Consider the following 27121-nt stretch of genomic DNA (forward strand, 5'->3'; position numbering starts at 1 on the left):
CCAATAAGCCTTTAAAAATATGTGCTGTCGTTGCAAAGCTCATTTTTCCAAGCTAGACTCGAATATTAGAGTCTAGCTAAGAACTTCTTTTTTTTTTTTTTTTTTTTCCATGTTTGCTCTATGCAGAATCTGGGGAGTATCAAGATTGATGAAGGAATCAGGGTTGAGGTTTGGGAGCCAGCGTTAGCACTTCTGCGTGATGACAAATCGTGCCCTAGCTCCCTCCTTTGATTATATTTATTCCTTCTCTCTCTCTCTTTCCCCCTCCCTCCCTCCCTCTTTCTTCATCTCTCTCTTCTTCCTCCTCTCTTTTCTTCCCCAAAGCACTAAGTGATAGGTTGGAATAGAAGCACCTAATTTTCATGAAGCACTCCCTCTGTTAACCTCTGGATGGAAACTTGAAAACAAAGTTAACTGCTTTGGGATCACTTAACCAGGAAGTTATGGTGGGGAAACCTCTCTTTACTAGTCCTAGTCAGCACCAAACCTCTAACTCCTGTTCCAAAAGACAATTTACAATTCAACCCAAAGTGAAAACAATAGAGAATTAGCCCACCCGGATCTGGCATCATCGCACCTCTTGGCGTGCCTTTGTAACTAATGGGGTCCTACAGCTCTCAATCTAAAGCACACCAGGAAGTCAGCCGGAACTGACAAATCAGTTCAGGGCTGTAAACTATCTTGGTAAAAACGCTTAGTAAACTCTGGCCACAGGCTTTCATAAAGAGGCCCATTGGAAGAACTTCAGTAAAATAAGGACTATTTAAATTTTCGTTTTAGCCATTTCTCTTGTGCATGCTTGTACAGGAGAAGCGAAGGCCAGCGCAGACATTTGGTGAGATTTCAGGCAGTATTGTAAGTTCCATCTGTTTCTATCCATCTTCCCTGTCTTGCCGATGCCAAACCATCATCCACTCCCACCAGAATGAGTTCAGTAGCCTCTCTGATGCTTTCATTCTGAACTTCCCTCGTCCATCTACAATCCAGCAGCTAGAATCATCATTTAGAACAAACATCTCTCATTTTCCCACTGGAAAACCATCCAGTGACTTCCTGATTCATGTAGATGGACTCACTAAAGCCAAATTCTTTTTGATTGCCTCTGGGTACTCCATGATTTGCCCCTTCCCTACATCTCCCCGATTCCTGGAATATTCCAAGGTCAAGGCCTTTGTAGATCCCAAATCCTTGGTCTGGAATGGGCTTGTCTCTTGCATGGACTGCTCCAGGGACTTTTAGATTTCAGCTCAAAGGTCCCCAACTCAGCTAAGGCTTCCATGACCCCTCCCTCTAATAAGCCCCTGCCCCCTTTTCTTCAGTGGTACCCTATGCATTTCCTCCAGGGACTCGGTCAATTTTGAAATTCTGTCTGTATTTATTTTTGTTTCCTAATTACGTACTCTGCCTCCCTGAAGTTGGGGATCTGATTTGCTTTATTCACTGTTGTAAATCTCAGCTTTGGTCTGGGGTCTGGTACAGAGGATGAGTGATTATGGTTCAAATGTCTTATAAGTTATTTACAAGCATTGTCCCATTTTACAGATGAAGAAACTGAGGTACAGTGATGTTCAATAATTTCTTCAGGGTCCCAGAGCTAGTAGGGTTTAAAAACACTATCTGTGGAACATGACTTGAATGAATGAATAAATGCATCTTTATTAATGTAACATGTGCCTTCTAGAAATAATTGTTTTAGAGATTAAAAAAGAAAATCTTAGGATGGGTCAGCTAAAGAAAAAGTCATTAAATAGCATGTTTTCCTAGCTAAGGTGGAAGCTCTTTCGATCCTTTCATTCCCCCATCCCCAGCTGTTTAGCATATGTTTTTGTTTTTCAAACTTTTTTTTTTTTGTTCCTAAAAACTCTCTAAATTCTGGGATCCTTGACAAAGCCTCACTGTTATGCCAGGTTGAAACTCAGCCACCCATATTTGCTCATTTTGCATCAGATTTACTGTCCAGCAGAGGCAAAACTGAGGTCACTGAGTTAAAACTAGACTTCTACTTTACAGCATTATGTCTGGTGTAACGTTGAATTCAACAATTTATTACTCAATGTTGATAGGCTTTGGGGAGCGTGTTGTGTGATTTATTTGCTGTCAGAACTAAATGGTCAAGTTTTTAAAGTGAATGCTATTCTTCCCCCAAATAAGTTATCACTTTCAGAAATATTTTAAGCTGATTTTACTACACATTTTACCGTATGTATGTGTAAATCTGTGACTCTGGTCATTATAGAAGACCTGGGGCACAAGGCAAAGGTGATGTTTTAATCTCAACTCAATAATAGTTTATGTGCAACGGGGATGGATATATACATATAAAGTTATATTTATATGACTTTCCTCCCAGTTGCAAAATGTCTCTCTGACGTCTATCCATGTTCCATTTCCATGCAAGCCACGGAATAATTACTTAAATATGAATTTTTGAAGGCCAGTGCCATCAGAACCCTTCTTTGTTCATCTCTGAAGATTTTATTCTAATTTCTTTCTTTTCAAAAACTTAATTAGCTCCCTTTCCCCCTCTTTCTTTTGATATTGTTAATGTGTTACTTCTTTATCCATCATATGGAAATCAGTGAACTAGTGTGGATCACAAAACCCCCTTCTTAGCAGTAGTTTCTCAAGTTTCCCTGTTATAACTAATGGAATTACCTACAAAATACATACGGTGAGAAAGAAGGATGAATACACAAGCAGAAGAATTGCGAGAAAGCCCATGTTCTTGACAGAGCATCCAGTGGCCTTGGGTCTTAGTAGACAGCCCGTCTGCACCTGTGTTTCTGGGTGGACACAGTACATGCATGGTGGAGAGCATCACGCTGAGTATTTGTGCTTAGAAAGCCTTGATGAACATGAAAACGAAAATATGTGTGTATGTGCATGACTGGGACATTGTGCTGTACACCAGAGATGGACACATTGTAGCTGATGGTACTTCAATTAAAAAAAAAAAAGAAAAAAGAAAAAAGCCTTGATGAGTTGCATGATTTCCCTCTTAATTCTGTAAATCAGAAGGAATGGCTTTGGAAGCTGTCCTTAGAGAAGCCTGAAAGACAGGGTACCTCCTGGTGGTAGTAGATTCTGGCTAACATGTGGCCCGAGTAGCTGTTTTGTTTTCTGAACGTCCCTGTGGGGTTTCCCAAGCCAGGTTTGGGCTCAGCCAGCAAGTCTTCAGTGCTGTCGTCAGACATGATGATGCACAGATGAGATTCAGATGGCAGCTGTGGACCCTGCAGCTGTGGGTCCCAGTGACTTCCCCAGCTGCTCGGCAGCTCATGAATAGAACTGTGAAGGACTGGCCAGAACTCAGTCCTCTGTGTTCAAAGGAGAAGCCAAGATGGGTACTTCATTCACCATCCTGAGTCCATGCTATGTTTTTTCCTTCAAGGATGGATCTAAACTTGCAACATGTTCTCAGATATCTTTGATCTTGAGAGTCAATAGTGGTATGAAGACATGCATGGAAGAGGCAGGTGGCAGAGTGGGAAGTCACTGAGTCCCAGCTGGGCCTGATCTCTAGGGTGAAGAGGAAAAACAAGAGTTTGAGAATTGCACAGACGCGGAGGGAGTACAAAAGAAAAGATGGACATGTGTGGGAGGGACTGGAGTCTGTTCTCTGGTTGCTTCTGGGTGCAGGCAAGATTCAGAGAACCTCCTATCTTCAACCACTGAGACACGCAGGCTTGGCAACATTTGCCCTTCTGAGCACTTGAAACGATTATCTGGGGGCCTTCTGTGACTGATCCATCTGCCTCACCCTGACTGTCCAACCACAGACTCCTGGTGTTTCTACTGGACTTGCATCTCTCAGAGCTATTCCTCTCCACCCACCACTGCTACTTTCAGTAGCATCTTTTTAACCAGTCTCACTGCCTCCAGTTTTACCCTTTTCCGTCCAATATCTACACTGCAGCTCAGTCTACTTTACTGCAATCTGATATGCCCTCAGCTTGTTCAAACCCTTCCAAGGTGCCTCACTGCTCTCTGGATATAGTCCACGTTCCTCCCGGATCTGTGAGACTTCAAGATTGACCACCATCTCCCACTTCCCTTCATTCTTCCATCTCCTCTGGCCCCGTTAGATTATCCGTGGTTCCCAAATGCTCAGGGTTCTCTTTCACTTCTGGATTCTTCGCTCTGCTTGGGATGTGCATTCACCATTGTCTAAATTTCCAGATCGCCATCCCCCTCACAGCCTAGTTTGAGCTGGGTGGACCTACGGTGAATTCCGGAGCACCTTGTCTTTATACCTAGCTTCTGTAGAGACGGCTATGCTTACTGGGTGAGTCTTCCACGGACTGTAAGTATCTTGAGATTAGAGAGGCTGTTGCTCTTACATTCCCAGCTCCTAATGTCTGCTTATTAAAGCAGGGACCAAATCAATACGTGTTACGTAAAGTAATGAGGTGGGTCGCTTTGTTTGGGGAGGTGCTTCTAGCTAACCCAACAGTTGTTTTATTGTTGTACTTCCTGCCTCTTTTCCCGTCTATCTTTGCAGCATGAAGACTTCTGTAAAGAAGGCAGATTTTTCATTGTGTGAGTGAGTCTTGGACCACCCTGACCACAGCTTGCCCTTTTTATTCCCTTTGTGTGTCAAAGACTCGAACCTGGTTTTCCAGGGGCTCACCATCTCCCCGGATCTGAATGATGGTGACACCATTTTGTCCATAAGTGGCAGCAGGTTGTGATGACTCTCAGTTAAGACTGGGGAATTTTACAGGTCCTGGGGTGAGGCGTGAAAGTGCAAGTTTCACCTTCTAAAATGGAAAGAATTTCCTTGTTAAGAGCGAGGACAAAGGGGAAGGCTCAGAGTAGCAGAAGGCTTGGGAGTAGACCAGAGCTGACTCTGGAAGTGTCAGCTTCCCTTTCTGCCTCCACTTGGCAGGGTCAGGAGCTCAATGACATCAGTCTCCTTTGCCCCAGGCCTTGTGATGTGAGTCTTGAGATTTGTGAGGAATGAGATTGGCCCCGTACTTAGCCATCTGCCTACTGTGGAAGGAGGGCCCCCTGAGGGCCCCTGCACTGAAGGCATCTCAGAGGCTCATAGAAATATTTAGTGTCGACAGGTGCTCATTGAATGTCTACTGTGTCCGTGATCCGAGGAAACTGCAGCTCAGAGAACCTAAATCCCTTAGCTAGAAAATTCTAGAACTTGGACTAGAGTCTAGGTCTTCTCTCTGTTCATCCTCTTCTCCAATTTGATATAGTCCACCTCCAAACTTGATTCTTACTCATTTTTTTAATGATGGCACAGGATAACAGAAGAAATTTGGAATCAAATGGACTTGGTTCTGCTCTGGGATGGAATTCAGTTCTCTGAGCTTATAAATAAGATAGTAAGACTTGGATCATAAGATTGTTGTGAAGATTAGATTAGATTTTTAATACCAAATCCCTAGCACACCGCCTGACACCATCACAGGTATTTTTTCCTCTTATGTTTAGAATGCCTAAAATCCACACTATTTAGCCAGTTACGTTCAGGCTACCCACTTAAAACTCCAGTACCCCTGAAAACTTTGTGGTCATGGTGTCTTACTCGCCCCTGCGGCTTGTTTCGGAGTAGCTGATTTAGAGACCCCAGTCATCAGAGGGAAGACAACATCTGTCTGCCCATCTAGTCCAAGCCCTTAGTCTCTGTTTTCTTGTTTTCTACGTAGATTAACCTGACATTCACTCCTAACATTTAGCTTAGCTTAACCACATAGAAGGAAAAAAAATTATTAGTGAGAGATTATCTTATTATTTGGAGACATTTACAGCTAATACTATGCTTCCTTTGCATTTTAGCCTAGAGCTAAACTTTTATTTGTACTTGACAATGAAATCTCAAAAGAGTGCTGATGAATGACAGATTCTGGCACAAAACATGCTTATTCAAACACAAGGGCAGTGTCTTCTCCATGATGCTGCTGCATGATTAGCATTTGGTTGAACACTGGGAAGTATTGAAGGGTAAGCAGTGAAACCAGTCTCCTGTTAGAACAACAATGCAGGCAAACACTGGAAATGTTAGAGCTTTTCGAATGAGAAATCACTGACTGAAGGCTAGTTAGCGGCGCTGGAATCCAGCTGGTGAACATTTGCTCATCGTCCTGATGCCTTATGTGGTTCTTCCTCGCTCCCACTCTCCACAGACGCTTCTGTCACTTGCCTCTCCCTTGGAGATAAGCCGACTTTAGTCTTCCCCTGCTCAGTGTGGAATTCTCATTAAGTTTTCTGGCGCAGAGATTTCGATTAGCAGTTTATAAACTGATTTTCCCAAGAGTTTTCTAAGAGGTTAAATCGGGAGGAGACAGACATAGAGACTTGCAGGTTTTGTTACTGTTGTTATTTGTTCAATTAGAACAAATACTCTTTCTGCTTTTTATTGGAGGTTTGTGAATTTTCCCTCTTTATGCTAAATCTATGTTATTTCTCTACTATGTTTGTGGGCAGCTCACTATGACACTGTACGCTATAGAGAACAACTCAGTATGAGTAACTCTATCTTGGGCACCATCTGATGAGATTTAGTTACTCCATGCTGATCACCAATCTTGCGGCGTCATCCCCAAGAAATGCTTATAATTAGGTCAAACCATGTGAAATGGTTGATTTTGACTGTTGTTTTTTTACCTACAAAAATGGTAATTTTTTCAAATAACAGATAATATTAAAAGTGCAGTCCATTCATTTTTTTTCCTTAAGATAAATTATGTTGTCTGGTGTCTATAATATGTCCTATATATATTAGACACCAAATATTTATTTGTTGGTGGGCTAATGGGCCTGGTGTTGACCTCAGTGACACTCATTAGGTAGGTTTTAAGGCCTCCATGTCCACCTCTCCACCACACAGTGGATGTAAAGCATCATGAGGTGGAGATGGCTACACAGGAGGTTTAATGTCTTGGTTGTATACAATGAGGGGACATATACTGGGTCAAGGAGGTCAAGAATTTCATCAGGCATTTGAAAAGTAAACAGTTGAAAAGGTTAAAAGTGTATCTGTTCTGATCTTGGGCGGTCAAGCCAGTAAATTTAACAACCACTCTTAGAAATGGTGCTTCTAGTCCTGACTTGGTGTTGAGGGAGGTGCACTTTGCATGAAGGCTGAGACAGCTCCTTGGCCACTCACCGGACAGTCTAGATTCCTGATGCAGGTAATTCAGGGAAAGGGACAGGAGCATGAATTGCTATCCTCAGCTCACACCGGGGATGGAGATTGAATGGTGTAGTGCATCTGTGGGCTCTGCCTTGGATAATGATGCTGAGGATGGGCTTAAGGGGTCTAAAGAGACTGATGCTGGAGAAGGGGCAGGTGCAAAATAGACTCGCAGGTGGCCTTGGACGTGTTCCAGAATTCTGGTTTTCAGAAGTTTAGACTGGCCTTTTCCATAATAATCTGGACTGTGACACCCTATATTCCAGCTGCTGCTGACAAAAAATGCTTTTTGTATGTTACAAAAGTTCTTTATTATTTTTTAATTTTTTAAAATTTTTATTTTTTGAACTTTTTTTATTGAGTTATAGTCATTTTACAATGCTGTGTCAAATTCCAGTGTACAAAAGTTCTTGATTGCAGTGGAAATGCTGTGTCTCTCCCCTCATGCTCCGTGTCCATCCCCACCGCTAACTTCACTAACTTTGTCAAGCTCCTGCCTGGATCTGCGCACGTGGAGGGGCGATCTTGGTCAGTCTTTACATGTTAAAAATACACCTGCATGTAAAAAGGAGTCCACTGTGACTTTGTTGTTTTCATTTCTGATTCCGTAGAGCATTGTCTAGAAACTAGACCAAAGCAGTAACTTTATCCTGAGGGTGTAGTCTTTTTGCCAGCTGCAGGGTAGGAGAGGCTGTGATCCCGGGGCAGGTAGGAAGATAGGGATGCCCGTGCAGTGAGAAAGTCCCCATAAAAACAAATTGGTATATCCCCATGATGTCCATAAAAGTCAGTTGCGATGATTACATTTTACGTGCCAAATGCCTGTAACTGGTAGCAACGTTCCAAGTGGGGAGGGGTCCCTGAAACCTGGAGAAAGCTGTTGTGGGAGAATTGATCATGGAGTAGGGTCATATTTAGGAAGGGAAGACATGCTGTTCCAGCTGAGCAAAAGCATTAGAATGAGGCAGGAGGTAGCGCTGCCCGTGGTGAGGTGGGGAAATTACAGGCAGATCTGAACCGTCAGTACAGGGACAGAACCATGTAGAAAGAAAGATCTAGTCTGATTCTTTGAACAGATTATTACTACCAAATAAATTGCTTGGACAAAGTGCTGATCTAGAATCTTGATTTTGAAGTGTTATGCAATTGTATTAATTTACACTTTCAGAACAGTATTAATTGGTCACATTTACTGAGCGCTTACTCTGTGCCAAGTGTAGAACTAGATGCTTTATATACATTAATTCACGGAAGACCCAGCGCTCTGGGACCCCATTTTATAAATAAGGAAACTAAGACAGAGAGTTAAGTATCATTTCAAAGTCAAGGAGGTGATAAGTGACAAGGAATTCAAATCCAAGTGCACTGATTCCAGCATTTGGGCTTTTCCCCAAGAGGCTGTAATAAATATCTAAGGATACAATGTAGTGTGGTGACGGAGGTCACTGATGCCTGGTGCTTTCACCTACAAGCCTTGGGAAGGATACACAATCTATGCCTTAGTTTTCTCGCGTGGACCAGTGGGATAGTAACATGGGTCCTATCTCATGGGATGGCCATGAGGATTTGGTGGAATAACCAGACGGCAGACCATGCTCAGTAGGGACTGGATGCTATGAGAGCTTGGGGAGCATCTCAGCCCTAACCTTGCATGACAGAAGAAAGAGCGGAGGCTCAGTGATATTAAATGGTTTGTTGAGATACAAAGTTGGGATTAGAATGAAACGCTTGTCTGTGAGAACAGGGGCTCTTGTCTCAACAGCATAAAACCCGCTAAATCAGGATGTATGGTCATGCCAATATGGGCTGAGGGTTGCTTTTGAAATAACTAAGACAGATGCATGTTAAAGTAATTTCTGGTGCTTGTGGATAGATAAATCATTTCATTTTGTGTAGTGTGAAAATGTGTGTGTGGCGAGAGAGCTTGTTTTGTTTTTTTAATTAGATAACTAAGTCTACAGAAGGAGTTATTAATTCTTCACGTCTGTATTTTTAAATATGTTTCTTCCCAAACTAAAATAAAGATGGATGTCAACTTTCGGATACGAAATTTTACATACTATATATCGCTATTCCTAATCCATCTTTTGTATGCTGAATTTATTCCACAACATACAAGCTGTCTCAGTGATTATTCATTTTTTTCTAATCCCATTCTGATGGCCCTCTTCGGTTTCAGAGACACCATGAAATCAGGCTCCAGGGGTGAGGTCATTCCCTCTGCTGCCCTGGCGTCCCTCCCCATCCTGTGGCTGGAGAGGGCTGGGCTGGATGTGAGCAAAGCTGGTGAGGCTGAATACCTGACTTCTGTTGTGGCACAGGGGGAAGGCAGATTGACCAGACTCCCATTCGAGATGCCGATTAAGTTCCATACAGAGATGAGAATGCCGGGGGCTGCCCTAGGAAATGCCCAGGCTTTGGTACCAGTGTCTACTCAAGTGTGTCATCTCCAGGGTCTTACTCCCCTCTCTCTCCCCCAGCGAGAAGAGGACACTTCCTCTCAGCGTCTACCCTTTCTCCCTACTCCATCCCAAGGCTTTCATCCACTAAGCAGGATCAGAAGGGCAGTGCTTCCGTGGACCAGAATAAGAGAATGATCTACTCCCAACCCCCAGCAGTCTGGGTACAGAATTCCCTCTAACGGGACCAGCTCTGTGAGTTTTCTGCCCAGTGTTCAAAAGGGCTCCATGCTTGGTTTAGTGTTCTGCTGTTGCCCTCTTGAAATTCTTAATTGTTTCTTAATAAGGGCTCCACATTTTTGTTTTGCTCTGGGGCCCACAGATTAAACAGACAGCCATTCCTGCCCCCTAACAACATGGTCTGCTCCTTGACTTGCATGTGTTTACTTTCAAAGACAAGTTCCAGGATACATTAGGTAAGAAGGCAGCGGACTGCTTGTGTTAATTTAAGGAGACGTGGAATTGCTGGGATAAAAGGATGTAAATCATATCAAGGCTTTTGATGTGCCTGTTTCCAGACACTTTAAAGTGCTTGTATCTATTTATTCTTGCAGCCGTGCATTGGATTTCCCCACCAAAACAAACCATTTTGCAAATGTGTGGATTGTAAGTGGCATCTTCTTGTTTTGTTTTGCCTTTCTTTATGAGTGAGTTAGCCTGTGTTTCCAGTTCTGTTACAGCATTTGTGTTTCTTCTTTGGTGAATAGCCTATTGTGGCTCATATTCTAGTCTTAGGGTCTTTCAAGTGATGTCTGTGAGTTCTTTGGACAATAAAGACAGTTGCCCCTTGTGATTTTTTTTTTTTTCTCCTTAAAGGGTTGTTCGGCTTCGATTACATTTGTTGCTATTTGTTTATTTTTGTTATATAGAAATCTAAGATTTTTTTCATGGTTGAATCTTTTGATAATTTTCTTGGCACTTTCTATTGTTAGTTTTAGGTTAATAGACTTCTGCCTTCTAGACATTCGATAAATATTTAGTTCTGTTTTCTTTTGAATTTGTGTATTTTGAATTTTATACTTTATTTTTGAGTATGATGAAGATATGATTTTTTAAAAAAAATAGATACCTAATTGTTCCAGTATCAGTTGTTAATTTTTCCCTTTTCACTGACATTCAGGGTTACCTTTCTGTCTTCACTGTTTACATATGAATTTATCTCTGGGCTCTCCATTCTGCTTCACTGGAGTTTCTGTCCTATCTGTAGCACCCTGACTTAACTGATGTACCTTTATATGCCATGAATGGTGTAGGACTGGTCCATTTCAATCTTCTTGCAATTTTGGTGCACATTTAATGATTACTATGTCCAAGTGGTAAAATAAAAGCTTAATCAACTTGCCCTCAAAAACATCGCACTATGCAAACAACATTGAAATGAATCAGCATTGTTTCCTTTCTGTCAAATATTGTAAATATATGAAACCTTCTTTTGATGGCAACTCCTGTGGTAAATCAAAGCACAGACTCAGGAGTTAAGATTAAGTGCCAGGGTCTCCAGGCACTTGCCAGCCTTCGAAAGTAAGAATAAAATGGGGACTTTTCAAAAAAAAAAAAAAAAAAGCGTCTCCTCCTCCTCCTTCTAGCTAGCTTTATTTTCTGGTCTGTTTCTGTATCTGCTTTTCTCTTAACCACTATCAGATTTCTACTTGGAAATAAATTACTTTAAGTAGTTTGTCCTATGAATTTAAAGTATACAAGTGGCATTTCTCTCAGGCGTTCAACATTCAGGCTCTTTACTAAATCATTGTTTCCTATTGATGATCTGTGTTGTTTATTTTTCTGTATTTGAAGATACAAGTTTTGTCATTTGAATAAAGTAAACAGGCAAAGTCTGTGTTTACTTGATAACTATTACCTTGTTCATTCAACAAGTCTTTATTGAGTGTCTACAAGCAGCTGGTCCTGTGGGCAGCAGTGATCTCGACAGACAGAGTCCTTTTCTGGGGACCCTCAGAGTGCATTCCAGGAGGAGAGCAGTGGCTTTGTGTCCCTGAGTCTTATGGGCCATAAGAGAAAGATTGGCTTAAGCCAGAACCCAACAGGAAACTGTTAGGGGGTTTTAAACTGGGCTGGTGACATGATCTGGTGATGTATCAGTGTTGGTGACATTTGGGAAGGATGGAGTGATGGGGTAGAGGGGTGACAAAGGCAGGGGGAATACACATAGGCCAAAATATTTAATTCCATCTCTTTATTATAAAAGATAGAAATCTTGAGGCAGGCAAGATTTTTCTGGGTGTCTCAAACCATACATCTGAAAACACTTCCCTAGATAGAGTCACATTGAGACAAAACATCATCACAAATGCCTAAAATTTTTACTTCTTTTTTTTTTTTTACATTGAAGTACAGTCAGTTACGATGTGTCAGTTTCTGGTGTACAGCACAATGTCCCAGTCATGCATATACATACATATGTTCATTTTCATAATCTTTTCTGTTAAAGGTTATTACAAGATATTGAATATAGTTCCCTGTGCTATACAGAAGAAATTTTTTTTAAAATCTATTTTATATATAGTGGGTAACATTTGCAAATCTCAAAATGGGCAGAAGACCTAAACAAGCAATTCTCCAATGAAGACATATAAATGGCCAATAGGCACATGAAAAAATGCTCAATATTGCTAATTAGCAAAGAAATACAAATAAAAACTACAATGAGGTATCACCTTACAACCAGTCAGAATGGCCATCATTCAAAACTCCATGAATGACAAATGCTGGAGAGGCTGTGGAGAAAAGGGAACCCTCCTACACTGCTAGTGGGAATGCAATTTGGTGCAACTGTTATGGAAAACACTATGGAGATTCCTCAAAAAACTAAAAATAGACTACCATCTGATCCACCAGTCCCACTCCTGGGCATGTATCTGGAGGGAGCTCTAATTGGAAAATATACATGCACCCCAATGTTCAAATCAGCACTATTTACAATAGCCAAGACATGGAAGCAACCTAAATGTCCATCGACAGATGACTGGATAAAGAAGATGTGGTATATTTATACAATGGAATACTACTCAGTCATAAAAAAAGAATAAGATAATGCCATTTGCAGCAACATGGATGGACCTAGAGATCATCATTCTAAGTGAAGTAAGCCAGAAAGAGAAAGGAAAATACCATGTGATATCACTCATATGCGGAATCTAAATTTTTTTTACTTTCTATTTCTGTGAGTTAAAGCCCTGTAAATGGCATTTCAGTAAAGTCTTTATGGACATACATCGTAAGCACACCCTAGAATCTGAGCTCACAAAATGTATTCATCCAATGCAGCTCGATTTTTGGGATGCGTATAGTAATTTTCCAAGAAGGTGACTGAAGAGGGCCTGGAGTTGAGAAAGACATTGATGCATAGCCTGAAACGTTAGATGCCTGTGACCTGGTCTTCCTTCAGACAAAATGGGATAGTCAGAATGTCAGTGCCACCTTCATGGATGAAACAATGCCTTTTTGCTAGAAGAGTCTGGGAAAAGCATCCTAGGGGATTTTATAGTTATTAACCAAGTATCTGTTCATCAAGGATGAGAATGAGGAGAGAAGCAGCAGCTATTGGTGGAGTATTTGATCTCTTCTGGCTAAAAGGCAAAGCTATTATATTTTCAAAAGGGAGGAGAGATTAGCTCCTAAGTTGCTATATTCAAGAACTATTCCAGTTTCAGGCAAGATTTATTTTGCTTAATGTATCTTGTTTTATGGAAGCCAGACCTTTCCCTTCACTGGCCTCTGCAAACCTTAAGTTAGGTTATGACCCCAATTTATATGATAAAAGGGCTGTAAATGCAAAATTTAGGGAGAGCGATTCTTTTTAATGCATAAAGCTTTGAAAAATACAACATAGATTATAGGTGGAAGCTGAATTAAAGTTGTTAAAAGAAGAAAGACCTACCAAGTCATCTGTTCATTGCCCAGAGCAAATTAAACTATTTTCCAGAGTCTGGGAGCCTTATCAGATTTATCATGTGCTGTATATACAGATTCTTATTTTTACTTGGTTGTGTGTGTGTTTTTTTAAACATTGCCATTCATCACTGTTAAAATTATTACTTTAAACTTATTTCACCTTTCACAGAGTCAGTCTCTACAGGAAGAAAGTGCTGCTTTCACATGGAAAAAGTATCTTACCTTTAGGATGAATTTTGTTCCCTTGAATTCTAAGTTGTATCTTTGTTAAGCATACGTTTCTGCAGCTGCAACATTCATCACCAGGTGCAGCAAACAGAACTCTTCCTTTGTCCTTTATTAGTTCACAAAACAGAAATCCAGTAGCAGAGTGGGGGTCAGGACCAGTTTGAACTGGGGTATGTGTTGGTGATGTTCATCTGATTTCTTTCTGCCTTTCGGCTTTTCTGTGTGTGTCTTCATGGTAGGGTGGACTCTCCTTTTTATGCAGTGTGGCTGCTAACAACTCCCAGGGTATTATCCAGAGACAGTGAGAGAGCGTCTTTTCCCTACCATCGAACAACTTTGGCCATTTAACTGCCCCTCTCTTCTGCCTGGTCAGTCACGGGGCAGTGAGGATGGGCTCGTGTTGATAGGCTTAGGACGGGCAGCACTCTCTGCTGGAGCTGGAGGTGAATTCGCTGTCACCCAACCATGAGAGAGCCACACAAAGTCAGGGGGATGGGATGGACAGGACAATCACTGCACTCAGCGCACTGCTTTAGTTTCTCCTTCCTTTGAGTTCTGCTTTAGGAGGACTGCGGCTCTCTGTGAGGTCCTCTGTTGCTGCCATTCATATTTTCTCAGTTGCTTTGTGCTCAGAGACGCCTGTTGGCAGGGATGATTACCTCTACTCCTATGAAATCGAATTGTGGCTTCCTACTGTTGTTCCATGGAGACCTTCTCCCAACCCAAGGAGAGTAGACGAGATAAAGGAGAATAGTGATACTGTTAGGGAGCATGGCAGGTAATAACATTGGGTCTTTCATTTGGGGGAGTGCTAAGATCACATTGGACAGGCAAGGTCAGAAGTCACACGCCCACAGAGAAGACACAGCTGTGTCAGCAAAATAATCCAGCTGTGATCTGGTGACGCAAATATGTGTGTACGTGCATATACATTTGTGTATGTATAAATGTATTTCATTAATGCCAGGCATTTATTTATATACGTTTAACTTCCGTTCAGTAGAGGAAGGAGGAAATTAGTTAACAACTCCATCTCGTCCACTTGAGCTTTAACTCTTAGGATCTTGGTTTGTGGTTGTAAAGCAGGTTGTAGTATTGCTAGCGGGTTGATAACTTTTTGAGTCAAGGAGGAGTAAAGAATCTATGAGTGGAAAGGGATCTTGAAGATGAACTCCTCCAAGGTCTTTCTCCCCAGTCAGGTGCCAGCATTGATTGTCTTGAGTCTCATGAAAAGTCTTGAGTAGCTTCCTCAGGGCTTCTCAGCTGGTCAGGGAGAAAACGTGGATCCAAGCTATGAATTCTGGTTTCTTAAGTGTTTTCTTAACAGTATTTAGTGCCTGTGTCTTCTCTGTGATAAGAAGCTTGTTTTTTGTACTCTTTGCCAAGCAGGGCTGGTTTGAATCTTTTGTAGTTCCCTTATGCAGAATTTTGACAATAGCATTTTGCCCACGACTCCTTCTTAAATGGGCCATGTGGGATGGGAAACATAGTAAGATTCTAAGATTGTCTTGTGTTAATAAGATTTAAGATCTGAAAGACATGGCCCTTTTTTTTCCCTTTCACTGTTGGTCGACTTACTGCTTGTATATACAAAAAGGAGCGTCAATGCTTTTCAAGAATTTAGTATTCAGACTTTCCACTTATTTGGATAGGTTGTCACTGATAAACATACTTTGTATAAAATCCCTGAGGTCAGTGATTGGCTGTAGGATACAAAGGTCTGTAACTATCAGACATAGACTAGGTTTGAAGCCACAAAATGTTGCTGCCTGTCCCTTTATGACACTCAGTGTTGAAAGGTGAAGTTGGTGATTTCTACACTCTTTCCCTGCCCTCAGGATCCTGCGGTAAAGTAACCTCTATCACCAAGATGGCTTTTTCACGGAACTGTGTCGAACATGGTGTCTGGCACATGGGGTGTTGGATGAATGAGTGAGTGAATCGGAAGAGGCAGTTGTGACTTTATTGACATCAGAGGCTCTTGATGCCAGCAGTGAGCACGTGGCTTTGAACTTGCCCTCGGATCCTGCTGGAACCGCCTTGAACTTCAGAAAGAACTCTTGTCCTTCCCTGTCCGTCTGGATTAAGCAAGGTGTGGTCTTGGGCCACGGCAGCCCCTTGGAACTTTGGAGGAAAATCACTGCTGCAAATTGAAGTGATATTGTTATGAGCATAAAACTGTCTTTTGAATGACTTCAAGTACAAAGAGAATTTTCGTGCTGATGCACTGATCCTGTAGCCCATCCATGGTCTGAACCTCCCGTTACTCTGCTCAGAACACAGCTGTGAAGCACCATCTGTCCGCAGCAGAGCAGCGTCTGTCCTGGTGTCAGCTGACATCTGGGTTAAGTCTTACAGAATTGCCTGAAGGCCCTTAGGTGGGTGTGAGCCGCCGGGAGCAGGCTCCGCCTTGATGCATCTAGTGAAATATTACCTGGCCTTTTCAGCGTAATACCACCCATGATGGTATGCCAAGGGCTTGCTTTTTCACGTGCTGGAAGACTCTTTTAGGACTTCTGCATCCATGATGCATTAAATCTTCCGGCTGATCTTTATTTTCCCTCATAATAATACTGCCATGCGAGGAGACTTGAGTAGATGCTCCTATGATAGACTCAGGGTAGGATTTTCTGCTTTCTGTTCGATTCTGCAGAAAACGGTGTTGGAGAATCCACTGGGTTGAACAGTGTCCTCCCCCATCCTTTCCAATTCATGCCCTTCCTGAAACATCAGAACGTGACCTTGTTTGGAAATAGGGTTGCTGCAGATGTAATTAAGATGAGGGCACCCTGGACTAGAGTGGGCCCTTAATTCGAAAAGGCTGGCATCCTTGTAGGAAGGGGTACAGAGGCACACAGAGGGAAGCCGGCCATGTGATGGCCGGCAGAGACTGGAGGGACGCTCCCACAAACCAAGGAATGCCGAGGCTTGCTGGCAACTGCCCGAAGCCAGGAGAGAGGCATGGAACAGGTTCTCCCTGGAGCCCTTAGAGGCAGCAGGGCTACCTGCTCGCACCTTGATTTCAGACTTGTAGCTTCCAAGCCTGTGAGACTATTTTAAGCCATCTAGTTAGTGGTCATCTGTTATAGCAGCCCCAGAAAACGAATGCAGAGAACTGTGTAGTAGGGCACCACCGGGAAGCTGTATGAATTTTGTAAGTTCTGCTTTGCAAGCTCAACACATAACCAGTATGTAAAGACTCTCTTTTGGGGTAACCCAGATTTAAGTGGTGCTGTGAGGATGGGGTAGTGCTTTTTAGGAAACATTATGGGAACAGGGCTATTCTATTAGGAATAAACTACCAGTTTATAACCCACTTAACACATATGTACCGAGTGCCCATAATATGCCCAGCACAGTGCTTGCTTTGGAGGGGAGAGCAAAGGATGGAATAGGTGTGGAATCTCCCCTCATAGGGTGAGGGTCCAGTGGAGAACACAGACATGATTGTTTGCAATCAACCTACATATTTTTAATGTCATTATTAAAAAAAAAGCAGTCACACTGAAGAGCAATGAGGTTTTGTGAATCAGTATTTGGGAACATCACTTAATGATCCTACTTAAAAACTTAAAAACATACTGCATTTATGTTCAGTTCTATTTGTGTGTGATACAGATTGTGTCTTGTTTTTCCTAGTGCTAACTACAATCCTTCACATGCAGTAGGTTTAGCAAGTAGTTGTTGAATTAAATTGAATTATTGATGAAGAATAAAAATAGGGAGGAGAGTTAATAGCTAACGTCTGTTATGTATCTATTATATGTATTTGCCTTATGAACAACTTACTTAATAAGCAACTGACTTATTTACCTCATTTTATTCTTGCTGTAAAATGTATATTTACTGATACGTTTTACAGATGGAGAAACTGAGATTCTCAGAAAGTATGGAAATTTCCTTCATCTCAGCCAGCCAAGACGTGGGTCCAAGCAGTCTGCCTTCGGCTCCATGCCCTCCAGGGCAGCATCTCCTGCTTTAGTCCCACTTGCAGACCTCCTGCCACCTTAGGTGGATTTGTTTAAGAGGGCTGTGTTGAGATCATGTGCCTTCCTTCTTTTTCTTTTTAGTCATCACAGCCTCCAAGAGTCATGTAGATAAGATGGGCTTTAATTGAGATTTTTGTTTAATGCCGTCTTTGTGCATCGAGGTAAAGAGAGTGACACTCCGATGTGGAATGACCGCTGATCAACTTAAATCATTTCTATTCAATTCTTTCTTTAGCCTTTGGTTTGTAAGCTGAAACCACGTAAGTGGTTGGATCCCTTGCAGGGTCCTGTGTGCGCAGTTAAGCTGCGCTGGTACTTCACGGTTTTGCTTGTGTGGTGTTGGAGCGGGAACACCCCCTCCTGCACCGTCTTCCTTGAGGCTGAAGCTCTTGCCCTTCCTAGAGAGAACATGGACCATTTTCATGGAGTGGAGAAAGGGAATGTCCAGGGAAGCATCCTCTGGGTGTCCAGCTCCAGTCAGAGCCCTGTAGGCTTCCGAAGAGCCGAGCTTGGCAGCAGGTGTGTGTTTGGATTCCCAGAGCCCTGTGCTGCCCCTTCAGCATCTGGGATGGGGGTGTTGGCAGCCCACCCCGAAGCTGCAGTGGGATTGTAAGGAAATGTCTCTGGAGGAGCTGCTGACTCTCAGTGGCATTGCCTCTGGTTCTCTCTGGAAGAACTCTGTCCTGTACTCACCTGCTCCAACCATGGTGCTAGGGATCTGATTTTGACTGGAAATGACAAGCACTCGAAGTTTCAAGGTTAAAAATCACAAGCAGCCAAAGCCAGCATCCTGTCACAGCAGTGTTATCTGCAGTAGACACAAGATGGAAACACCCCAGGTGCCCATTGGTACACCCCCAAATGTGGTACCTACACACGATGGAATATTATTCAGCGATAAAACAGAATGAAGTACTAATACAGGCTACAACCTGGATGAACCTTAAAAACATTGTAAGTGAAAAAAGCCAGACATGAAAGGATGAATTTTACATGATTCTACTTATATGAAATATCTAGAATAAGCTAATTCATCCAGACGGAAAGCAGATTAGAGGTTATCAGGGGCTGGGGTGGAGGGATGGGGAGATATTACATAATGGTACAGAATTTCTGTGTCAGGTAATGAAACAGTTTTGGAAACTGCAGTGATGGTTGCACAACATTGTGAATGGCATGGATGCCACTCAATTGTACATGTAAAAAACAGTTAAAATGGCAAATTTTATGTTATATATCTAAATTTAAAGTAATGGAAAAAAGGCCAGAAACCCGAACCAGATCTGGCCTCTCTTAGCCATGAGGCAAATACTAAAAAGTGTCCTTGACTTTTCTCAGGCTGAGCATAAACCTGTGAGAACCGCAGCCTCTCAGGAGAAGGGCCCAGCATGCCGCCTCAGCGTGAAGTTGGTGCTCCATTAACATAGCTGGTTCCCTGTCTCTGCCCTGGGCCACCCCTGCTTCCCACCTGTGCATTCTGCTTAGTGGCCTTGTGTCCATTTATTAGGTGCTTTGGGAAACTGAGGTAAAGAAAGTACCAGTTAGGATATTAAAAAGCTTGAAAGGAAAAACAAAACATGAGCCTGAGAGTTCTCTCTTCCCTTTGCTTTCTTCCTCTTGTCCCCCTTAGACTGTACTTCCAGTCTTCACCAGGAGCGCACAAAAAGTCGAAGCAAAGCTGATGACACAATCTACTGTTTGTCACTCACAGTCAAGGACAGCAGGGGCTCAGATTTGATTCCTCCTCGTTTCACTCTGCTTTTCTCTCTACTTCAGCATCTTCCATGCTGGGGAACTCCTCTATTAAATCTCTCCCCGTTGGCCTGAAGGAGCTAATATGCTTTCACAATATGTGTTCAGTTTCTTTACAGAAACTAATATGCACCTGGGCCAGGGATTAAGCCAGATCATTCTTTGAGATAACTATTATTATTATTCTGTATATGCAGACATTTGAACTGTGGATCAAAGAAGATAAACTATCTCAAGATAACAATCAGGAAAATAACAGTGAATTCAACACACAAACATGACCTGCTGCTCCCTTGATCTAATTCTGAGATATTGAAGAAAAAATTCTCTTTCCTTTGGTGTGGACATTTAATATTAAATCAAGCTCTCATGGTGCACCAACAGTCACTCGGAAACAAGGTACCCCAGAGAAACAGGAAGCAAGGGGCCGAGGCCCCACATGGGTTCACGTGCTTCCTTGTGGATTTCATATCAGAAGTCTGCGGCTGAAATCCGCAGGAATGAATTCAATGCACATAATCTGGAATTGATAAAGGCAGTCAGTTCTGCAACTGATTTCTTGGAATCTCAAGACTGTTAGAAATCATAGGACCCTGTTGATTCATCTTTTGGTCACTTATTGATTGATCTTTTCTATTTCTCCCTTTACCTTCCTCCATATTATCAATAAATAGCAATGGAATGTCTGCTTTGTTTTAAATATCTGCATTTGCAACATCAGCCTGGGCCCTGGGAGCAAGAAGAGAGAAGAAACTTAGTGTTGCAGTTTTATATATGGCATTTTAAAATTAAAATAGACTTAAAATCCCCCTCTAATAGGATCCCTATTTAATGAATATTCTTCTTTTCTTCAGACATTGGGAAAACCTGGCACCCTCTAACAGAGAGCCTGAAGGAATGCATGATTGGAATCATACTTTTTTGCTGATATTCCTGGGTTAACAGCATTCCCCAGTAACAAATGATCGACCCGCTAACTAACTTGTCCATACTGTGGTTCAGGATTACACGTGTGTGTGTTCACCTGTCACTGACAACACTTAGCCACCTCAGTGCGTTATTAGTCTTCGCTTGCTTTGATGTTTATATATTTGATACCTAATTGTTTATTTAGTTGCCCTCATTTGGACCTTTAGCCCACTTGGAAAGAAATTCAGTAAAGAATAAAATTTTATTTTACCAAATCCAACAGGCACACTTTGGATATGCTAACAACCCCTAATGGGGGTTTTGGCCATTGATCAAATAAACAAACTTTCATGTAGCAGTTGGATGGAGAGCAGAATTGCCAACTGTGTTTATGCTTGAGGGGTTTTGCTGGATGTATAAGGCATGTGTAATTTCACTTATATGCATATATAATATTTACTATATATGTAGTATATATAATATTTATACTATATATATGCGTATATAATATTTACTTACTATTATATATGCATATAATAGCAAAATATGATTAGTGTTTTAAGTTTTCATTTCTTGTTTCCTGATACAAATTGAACTGTGATAAACGGGTCAATATGAAACAGTCATGCGTGGTGGGCTCTCACCGGCACTGGACGTGATTGACTGGTTTACAAGCCATCGCTCACCGCAACCTCTCCCAAACCCTGTAAGATGGGTACAGCTCACCTATTTTTAGTAGAGGAAGTAGGTAGTTGGTTTTTGGTTAGTTTTTATCCCTGTTTTATGGATGGAGACAATAAAGCTCAGAGAGTTTGAGGGATCTTCTCGCGGGCATGGTGCACGGAAGGGGTGGATATGGAATTTAAACTCACGTGGGTCTGACACCATGACACACCATCTGTGTCCACCCGGCCAGGCTGTAATACCCAGCTGTGTCATCAGACACTAGTCAAGGTGTTGCCATGAGGGCATTTTGTAGATGTGGTTAACGTCTGCAGTCATAACTTTTAGAGAAGTTACCTTCGATAATGACTGTTGATCGGATAGTGGGCCTTCAGTCCAATCAATTGAAGGGCTTCAAAGTGCAATGTGAGATTTACTGGAAAAGAAGGAATTCTGCCTCAAGACTGCAGCGTTAACTCCCACCTGAGTTTGCATCCAGCTGCTGGCCTGCCTACGTGACAGATTTCCAACTTGTCAGCTCCAACTATTATGTGAGCCAATTCCTTTAAATATCTCTTTCTAATTCTGTGTTTCTATATATTATATCTACACATATATCCTACATATATGTATATATAATATATATATATATTTATAAAAATAAATTTCTAATTTCCCCTGGTCCTTCCATGTATCTTGATAGGAAATATTTATGTATCTCTTATCAGTTCTGTTTCTCTGGAGAAGCCTGGCTGATGCAGACAGCAAGGCACGGGCACCATGACACCCATTTGCAAAAGTTGAAAGAGGTTTCCATCTCTGTGTTACAGGAGAGGAAACAAGATTTAGAGTTTGAGAGACTTGCTCATGGATACACGTGCAACTTGGAAATGGTAGAGCTGGGTTTTGAACACTCAAAACCACAAATTGCTCCAATTGTACGAGAAGTGGGCAGCCATGCTGGTTGTAGGACAGAGTGGCCCACATTTATTAAGCACATGTCTGTGTGAGAGTCACTGGGCTGAGCTCTTTGCCTGGCCTTACTGGGTTCTTGGGGCAGCTTTATGTGGAGGTGAAGGCGTTGGTCACCAGGAGAAGCTACTGCATGCTTCTCAGACCTGGCAGAGCTGATCACTCGGAGGGCTTGTTGACACACGGGTGGCTGAGCTCTACCCCTAGTTTCCCATTTAAGGGCAAGGGAATTAAGCTCCCCCTTTTGCAGCGGCGTTGACACGGAATTTGTAGATAGATTTTAAAACCATCACACCTCAGTCCTTACTGGTGTTGGTGTCCTCTCAGATCTGGCTGTGCCTCCCCTTCAGCCCTGAGGTGGTGATTGGCCCTTGTTCTGGCTGCGGAGGCATCACACCCAGAGTACTGACTCCCCCAGGCAAGACCCTAACAGACTGTCCTCTACTTGGGGTCCTGTCGATGCCACAAGGGAACCCAGGTGACTCCAGGAAGTTGCACCTCAGGACTTCTCTGAGCCCAGCCAGACTACCCTGCAGCCTGACTTGGCCATGCGTCTAGTTGGTGCTGGGGCATCTAATAGGGGGGGACCACACCCTTCTGTCCCCAGAGCTACTGTTCCATGTCTAACCCATCTTCCCTTCTCTCAGAGGAAGCCCAGAGAGGAAGAACAAGGATGTGATCTGGGTACGTCTTACCCATGCCTCCCCTTCCCCTGGTCCTTTCCAGGTTTTTCCAGGTTTCCCTAGGCTGGGCTTCCTGCCCCATCTTCTGACCACTTCCCTCTGGTCTGGAATTCCTTTATATAGAACTCCAGGGTTGAACTGAAAGATCTGGCCCTTGATTTGCTAAAGGAGGTGAGAAATGGATGCAGTTCCTTCCTAAAACAATAGCTTGGCTTACAAGAACACTTATACTGCAGATTTGTTTCTGACTGTTAGAAGCTGAATATCACCTTGTTCTTTACCTCTGAGTTTCTCCTATAGCATGTTTTCTGTAAGCTCCGCTCTCCCCTGCTGGACCCAACACACACACCCTTTTCCTCTCCACTTGAACTCACTAAAGAAATGGTTATGCTTCCAGAAGCAAGGCAGAAGAGAAGGGCATGTTAATAGTATCCAAAATACGAGCCCTGTTACACTAAGATTTATAAAATACTTTCTAAATGCACTATCCTAACTGATATATCTGCATTATTTTATTTAATCTGACTCCACATTGTTTAGGGTTGAAAAAAACTAAAGCATCAAGGGGTTTAATAATTTACTCACTACTAGTAAGTGGCAAATCCAGATATAAACCCTGGCTTCCTGACTCTAGATCCTGCACTTAAGTGTATCTGAAAGCTGGCTACACGCTGTGAAACCAGATTTAATTCAAGATTATATGAACTTGACTCTCACTATTTTTGGATTGCATATTTGCGAATTTGCCTACCAGCTGAAATTTATTTGTAATTCCAGATCAGGACTCATGATGCTTTCATGGCCATCCTTGGACGTACACAGGGAGGTGAAGAATTTGACTCTGCAGGTGTGCAGGATCTGGGGTTGACAAGATGCCTTCTTGTTTCAACTCTCATGCTATAAATAAGTGTCCTTCTTATAGTCTGTTTGGTGCCACTTATTTTGCATTTTTGTGCTTTTTCTTGGTGATTTCACTATTTGAAATGGCCCCCAATGGTAGTGCTGAAGAGCTGTCTAATATTCCTACATGCAAGAAGGCTGTGATGGGCTTTGCATGTAGGCTTGAGTTACTGTGCTGTTGGCCTTGAGTTCAATGCTAATGAATGAACAGTATTTATTAAGGTGTCTAAAAACACACATACAACAAGGTTATGTGTTGATGGGTTGACGAAAATGTGATCAGAGGCTCACAGACACCTAATCCTGTGTTTTCTCTTGGAGCACTGATTCCATGCTGTTAATTCTGTGTTTGCAGTGACTTCGTAGACCATCACCAGAATTGATTGTATCTATCTCTGTATTATCTTGCTTTAATTATTTAATTCCTTAAATACTCAGGCATTTAAAAATGTTTTACTTATCAAAAGGTGCACATTCTTAATGGAGGTGATTGCATCCCCAAGAGAACAAAAGTTGGGTTCTTGGTTGAGGGGTGGTGAAAATTCTTACTTATTTTGTATGTAAAAAGCAGATATATATGTGTGTGTGTGTGTATAGATGTACACACAGCACATATAAGATCTACAGTATATTTGTGGTGTTACAATTTCATTTGAAGGTTGATAAGGAAAAACGTCTAAAAAGTTTCCTTGGCGGGAGGGCAATCATGAAACAGTCGCAGGGCATAGTGAGTAATATGAGGAAGCATCTGAAGTGTCTACTAGACTGCACAACACAGCATACACCCTCAGTGCTCGCTGTTATTGGAAATATCATTAATGATACCATTTTTTTCCCCAATCTTTCCTTTCTTGATAGGCTAGAGTTTCTTAAATTGGAGATTGGGGTCATCCTGAGGAGTCTGCACACCCATTTTCAGATCTGCCTGAAATTTCCTCTCAAAAGTGTTGTTTTCTTTTGTGCTTTCATTGTTACAATAATCTTGAAAATAATAATTGTAGACTGGTTTCCCTCTGTAACAGGCTTCTCCCACCAGAGTTCATTGTTCAAGTGGGCCCCTGTCTTTTAAGGAAGGAGCTGGGCTTCAGTGGTTATAAGCTAATAAGGAATAAAAGAAGAGCAGGCTTAAAACACGTGAGTGATACAGTCAGATCAAGTGAGGACCAACTGACATGCGTCCCGCTGTGGCAGGAAGGACTCCCTGAGTTTGGTGGAGGGAAGTGGTGCGCATGGCCAAGTCCTCCCAGGGCCTGGGGTAGCTGGGCGTGCCGAAACCAAGAGCACGTTGGCTTCAGCAGCCAGTATGCAGTCTCCGTTTTGAAAGGCAATGTAATTTCAGCAAAATAATATCATCTGCCATGTTAAATGAATGCTGTTAATTTGAATTTTATGGGTTGTATTGTTTTGGTGTCCAGTTCGTTATTTTGTTTTGGTCTTATTGTTGAATCAAATCTAAGGCAGATGGAGTTCATTTCTAGCTTTCCATCACTGTGCGTCACTAGGTAACAATACAGTACAAATAATTTCTGTGTGTTAGCGGTGCACAGCAATGCTTTTCTTGCCATATTACAGGGAAGGTTCGCATTACTCAGGTTTGAGGAGAATGATTCTGGACTCATAGAATCATAGACTGTTTGAGTTGCTGGGAATCACTTAGTCCAAACATGTCCACTATTGGATTTGGGCCCTGAGCTTCCTGGGGGAGAAGTGAGGGTCCAAGGTCTAAAAGCAAGAGCAGCAGACTAAGGTCAGAGGCCACGCTGACATACTTCTAACTGGGCATCTGGTCCAACTTGTCAACCCCCCACCAAAGGTGAACCATGGCTGGTAAATGGTGCTGCCTGACACACATAAATGACGATACAGTGTTGGAGGGTTTCTCACCATCTCTGCTAACCCTGAGGGAGGAGGATGTGGAATGGGCAGAGAGGATGGGAATAGCAGACTTGTTTCAGAGTCACAATGAGCCGTGCGCAGTGGTGAGAAGAAACAGCAGCCATGTACTTCCCTGCCCGGGTGATACCACCATGAACTTGGATGGTTCCATTAGCAGCATTAGCAAACAAAAATCCTGAAGCTTCTTCAAATGAAGCTCATTTTCTACTTTGTCCTTTTATAGACTGTTTGCTTTCCCCACCTAACTGGGGTGTGTACCATTGTGCAGGGGAGACTATTGTAAAGCAGTGTTTCTCAGCTGCGTGTAAGAGCTTATTTAGATCATAACTTGTGGAGCGAAAAGAGTTCATTTGGGATATAATTGGCTGGTCCTTGTTTTAGTTTTCTAGGTCCGCATAACACATTACTGTGAATTTAGCTGCAGCTTAACACGACATACATCTATTATCCCACTGTTTCCTTGGGTCAGAATTCTGGGCTTGGATCAGCTGGGTCTTTTGTTCAGGATCTTGCAAAGCTGCAGTCAAGGTGTTGGCCAGGGCTGCTTTCTCTTCTGAGGTTGGGGTTCTCTACTATGCTTACGTGGGGCTGGTAGAATTCATTTCTTTGCAGCTGTAGAACTCATGGTGACTTGCTTCTTCAAGACTAGCAGGAAGGGTCTCTCTCTTTTAGACTCTTTAAAAGGGTTTACTTATGTGTTTAGGTCAGGATCACCCAGGATAATCACCCATTTGATTAAAGTCAAACTGCTATAGGAAATTTAATTACAGCTGCACAATCCTCCCCTTGTGGGGAGAGGCATCCCTGTTTGAGAAGTACTGCATTAGAAAGACAAAGTGGGTTTAATGAAGAATCCATTAAAGCAGGGAATTTGTTTTTTAAGGTGATGCAGCTATCTGGAGCCAACAGACTCTTGTTCTTTGGATAATGCCTCAGTCTTAGATTTGCTTTTGTCCTTTACTAGGAAATGTACAGTTTATAGTTGCAAATAAAACATTAATACTGTAGATGTGTTTCCCACATGTGCTTTCTTATTCACATGTATGCCAAGATGAGATTACATTATCATAGTTGACTATGTTTTATAATCTTGTCTGAGTTTATAGTCAAGGCATATTATAATAGGGCTTTCATTCTCCTATAATGTGGGTTAGGTATTTCCCATAAGATATTTAATACATAAGGCAAGAAATCTAATAAACTCCACTCTTGGTATTATGACTCCTTTCTTGGAAACAAGTGATACGGCTTGGTATGGGCTGGAGCAGAAGGCACGGTCCAGTTCTGAAATTACAAAACACAAAACTGCTCTTTCTTCTTTTTTCTAGGCAAAGGCAGCTCAAGCATCTCATCCGACGTGAGTTCAAGTACTGATCACACGCCAACCCAAGCCCAGAAGAATGTGGCCACCAGCGAAGGTAGGCATCTGGTCTCCCTTGTCTCTTGCCCTCTGCACAGTGCTGGCTATGTTTGGAAGACATATGGAATGTGTGAGTCTCAGTCCTGCTCGACCTAGTGGGAGCATATGAGGTTCCTTAAAATGAGAAGGCAGAGGTTTTCCCAGGTGTCCTTTGTGTTGCATTGCTGTCACTGTCTACTACAGTTGTT

At 42.3% G+C, this 27121-nt stretch overlaps 1 protein-coding gene across 1 annotated transcript in view; it reads left to right on the plus strand.

Moving 5' to 3' along the window:
* FBXL7 (F-box and leucine rich repeat protein 7) overlaps positions 1-27121 on the plus strand; it is a 385298-nt gene that overhangs the window by 73757 nt on the left and 284420 nt on the right. The window contains exon 2 of the mRNA XM_032470270.1: positions 26842-26931. Coding sequence (XP_032326161.1) covers positions 26842-26931 — 90 coding nt within the window. The remainder of the gene's footprint in view (positions 1-26841; positions 26932-27121) is intronic.

Source organism: Camelus ferus, chromosome 3 (assembly GCF_009834535.1).
Source record: "Camelus ferus isolate YT-003-E chromosome 3, BCGSAC_Cfer_1.0, whole genome shotgun sequence".
Classification (NCBI taxonomy): domain Eukaryota; kingdom Metazoa; phylum Chordata; class Mammalia; order Artiodactyla; family Camelidae; genus Camelus; species Camelus ferus.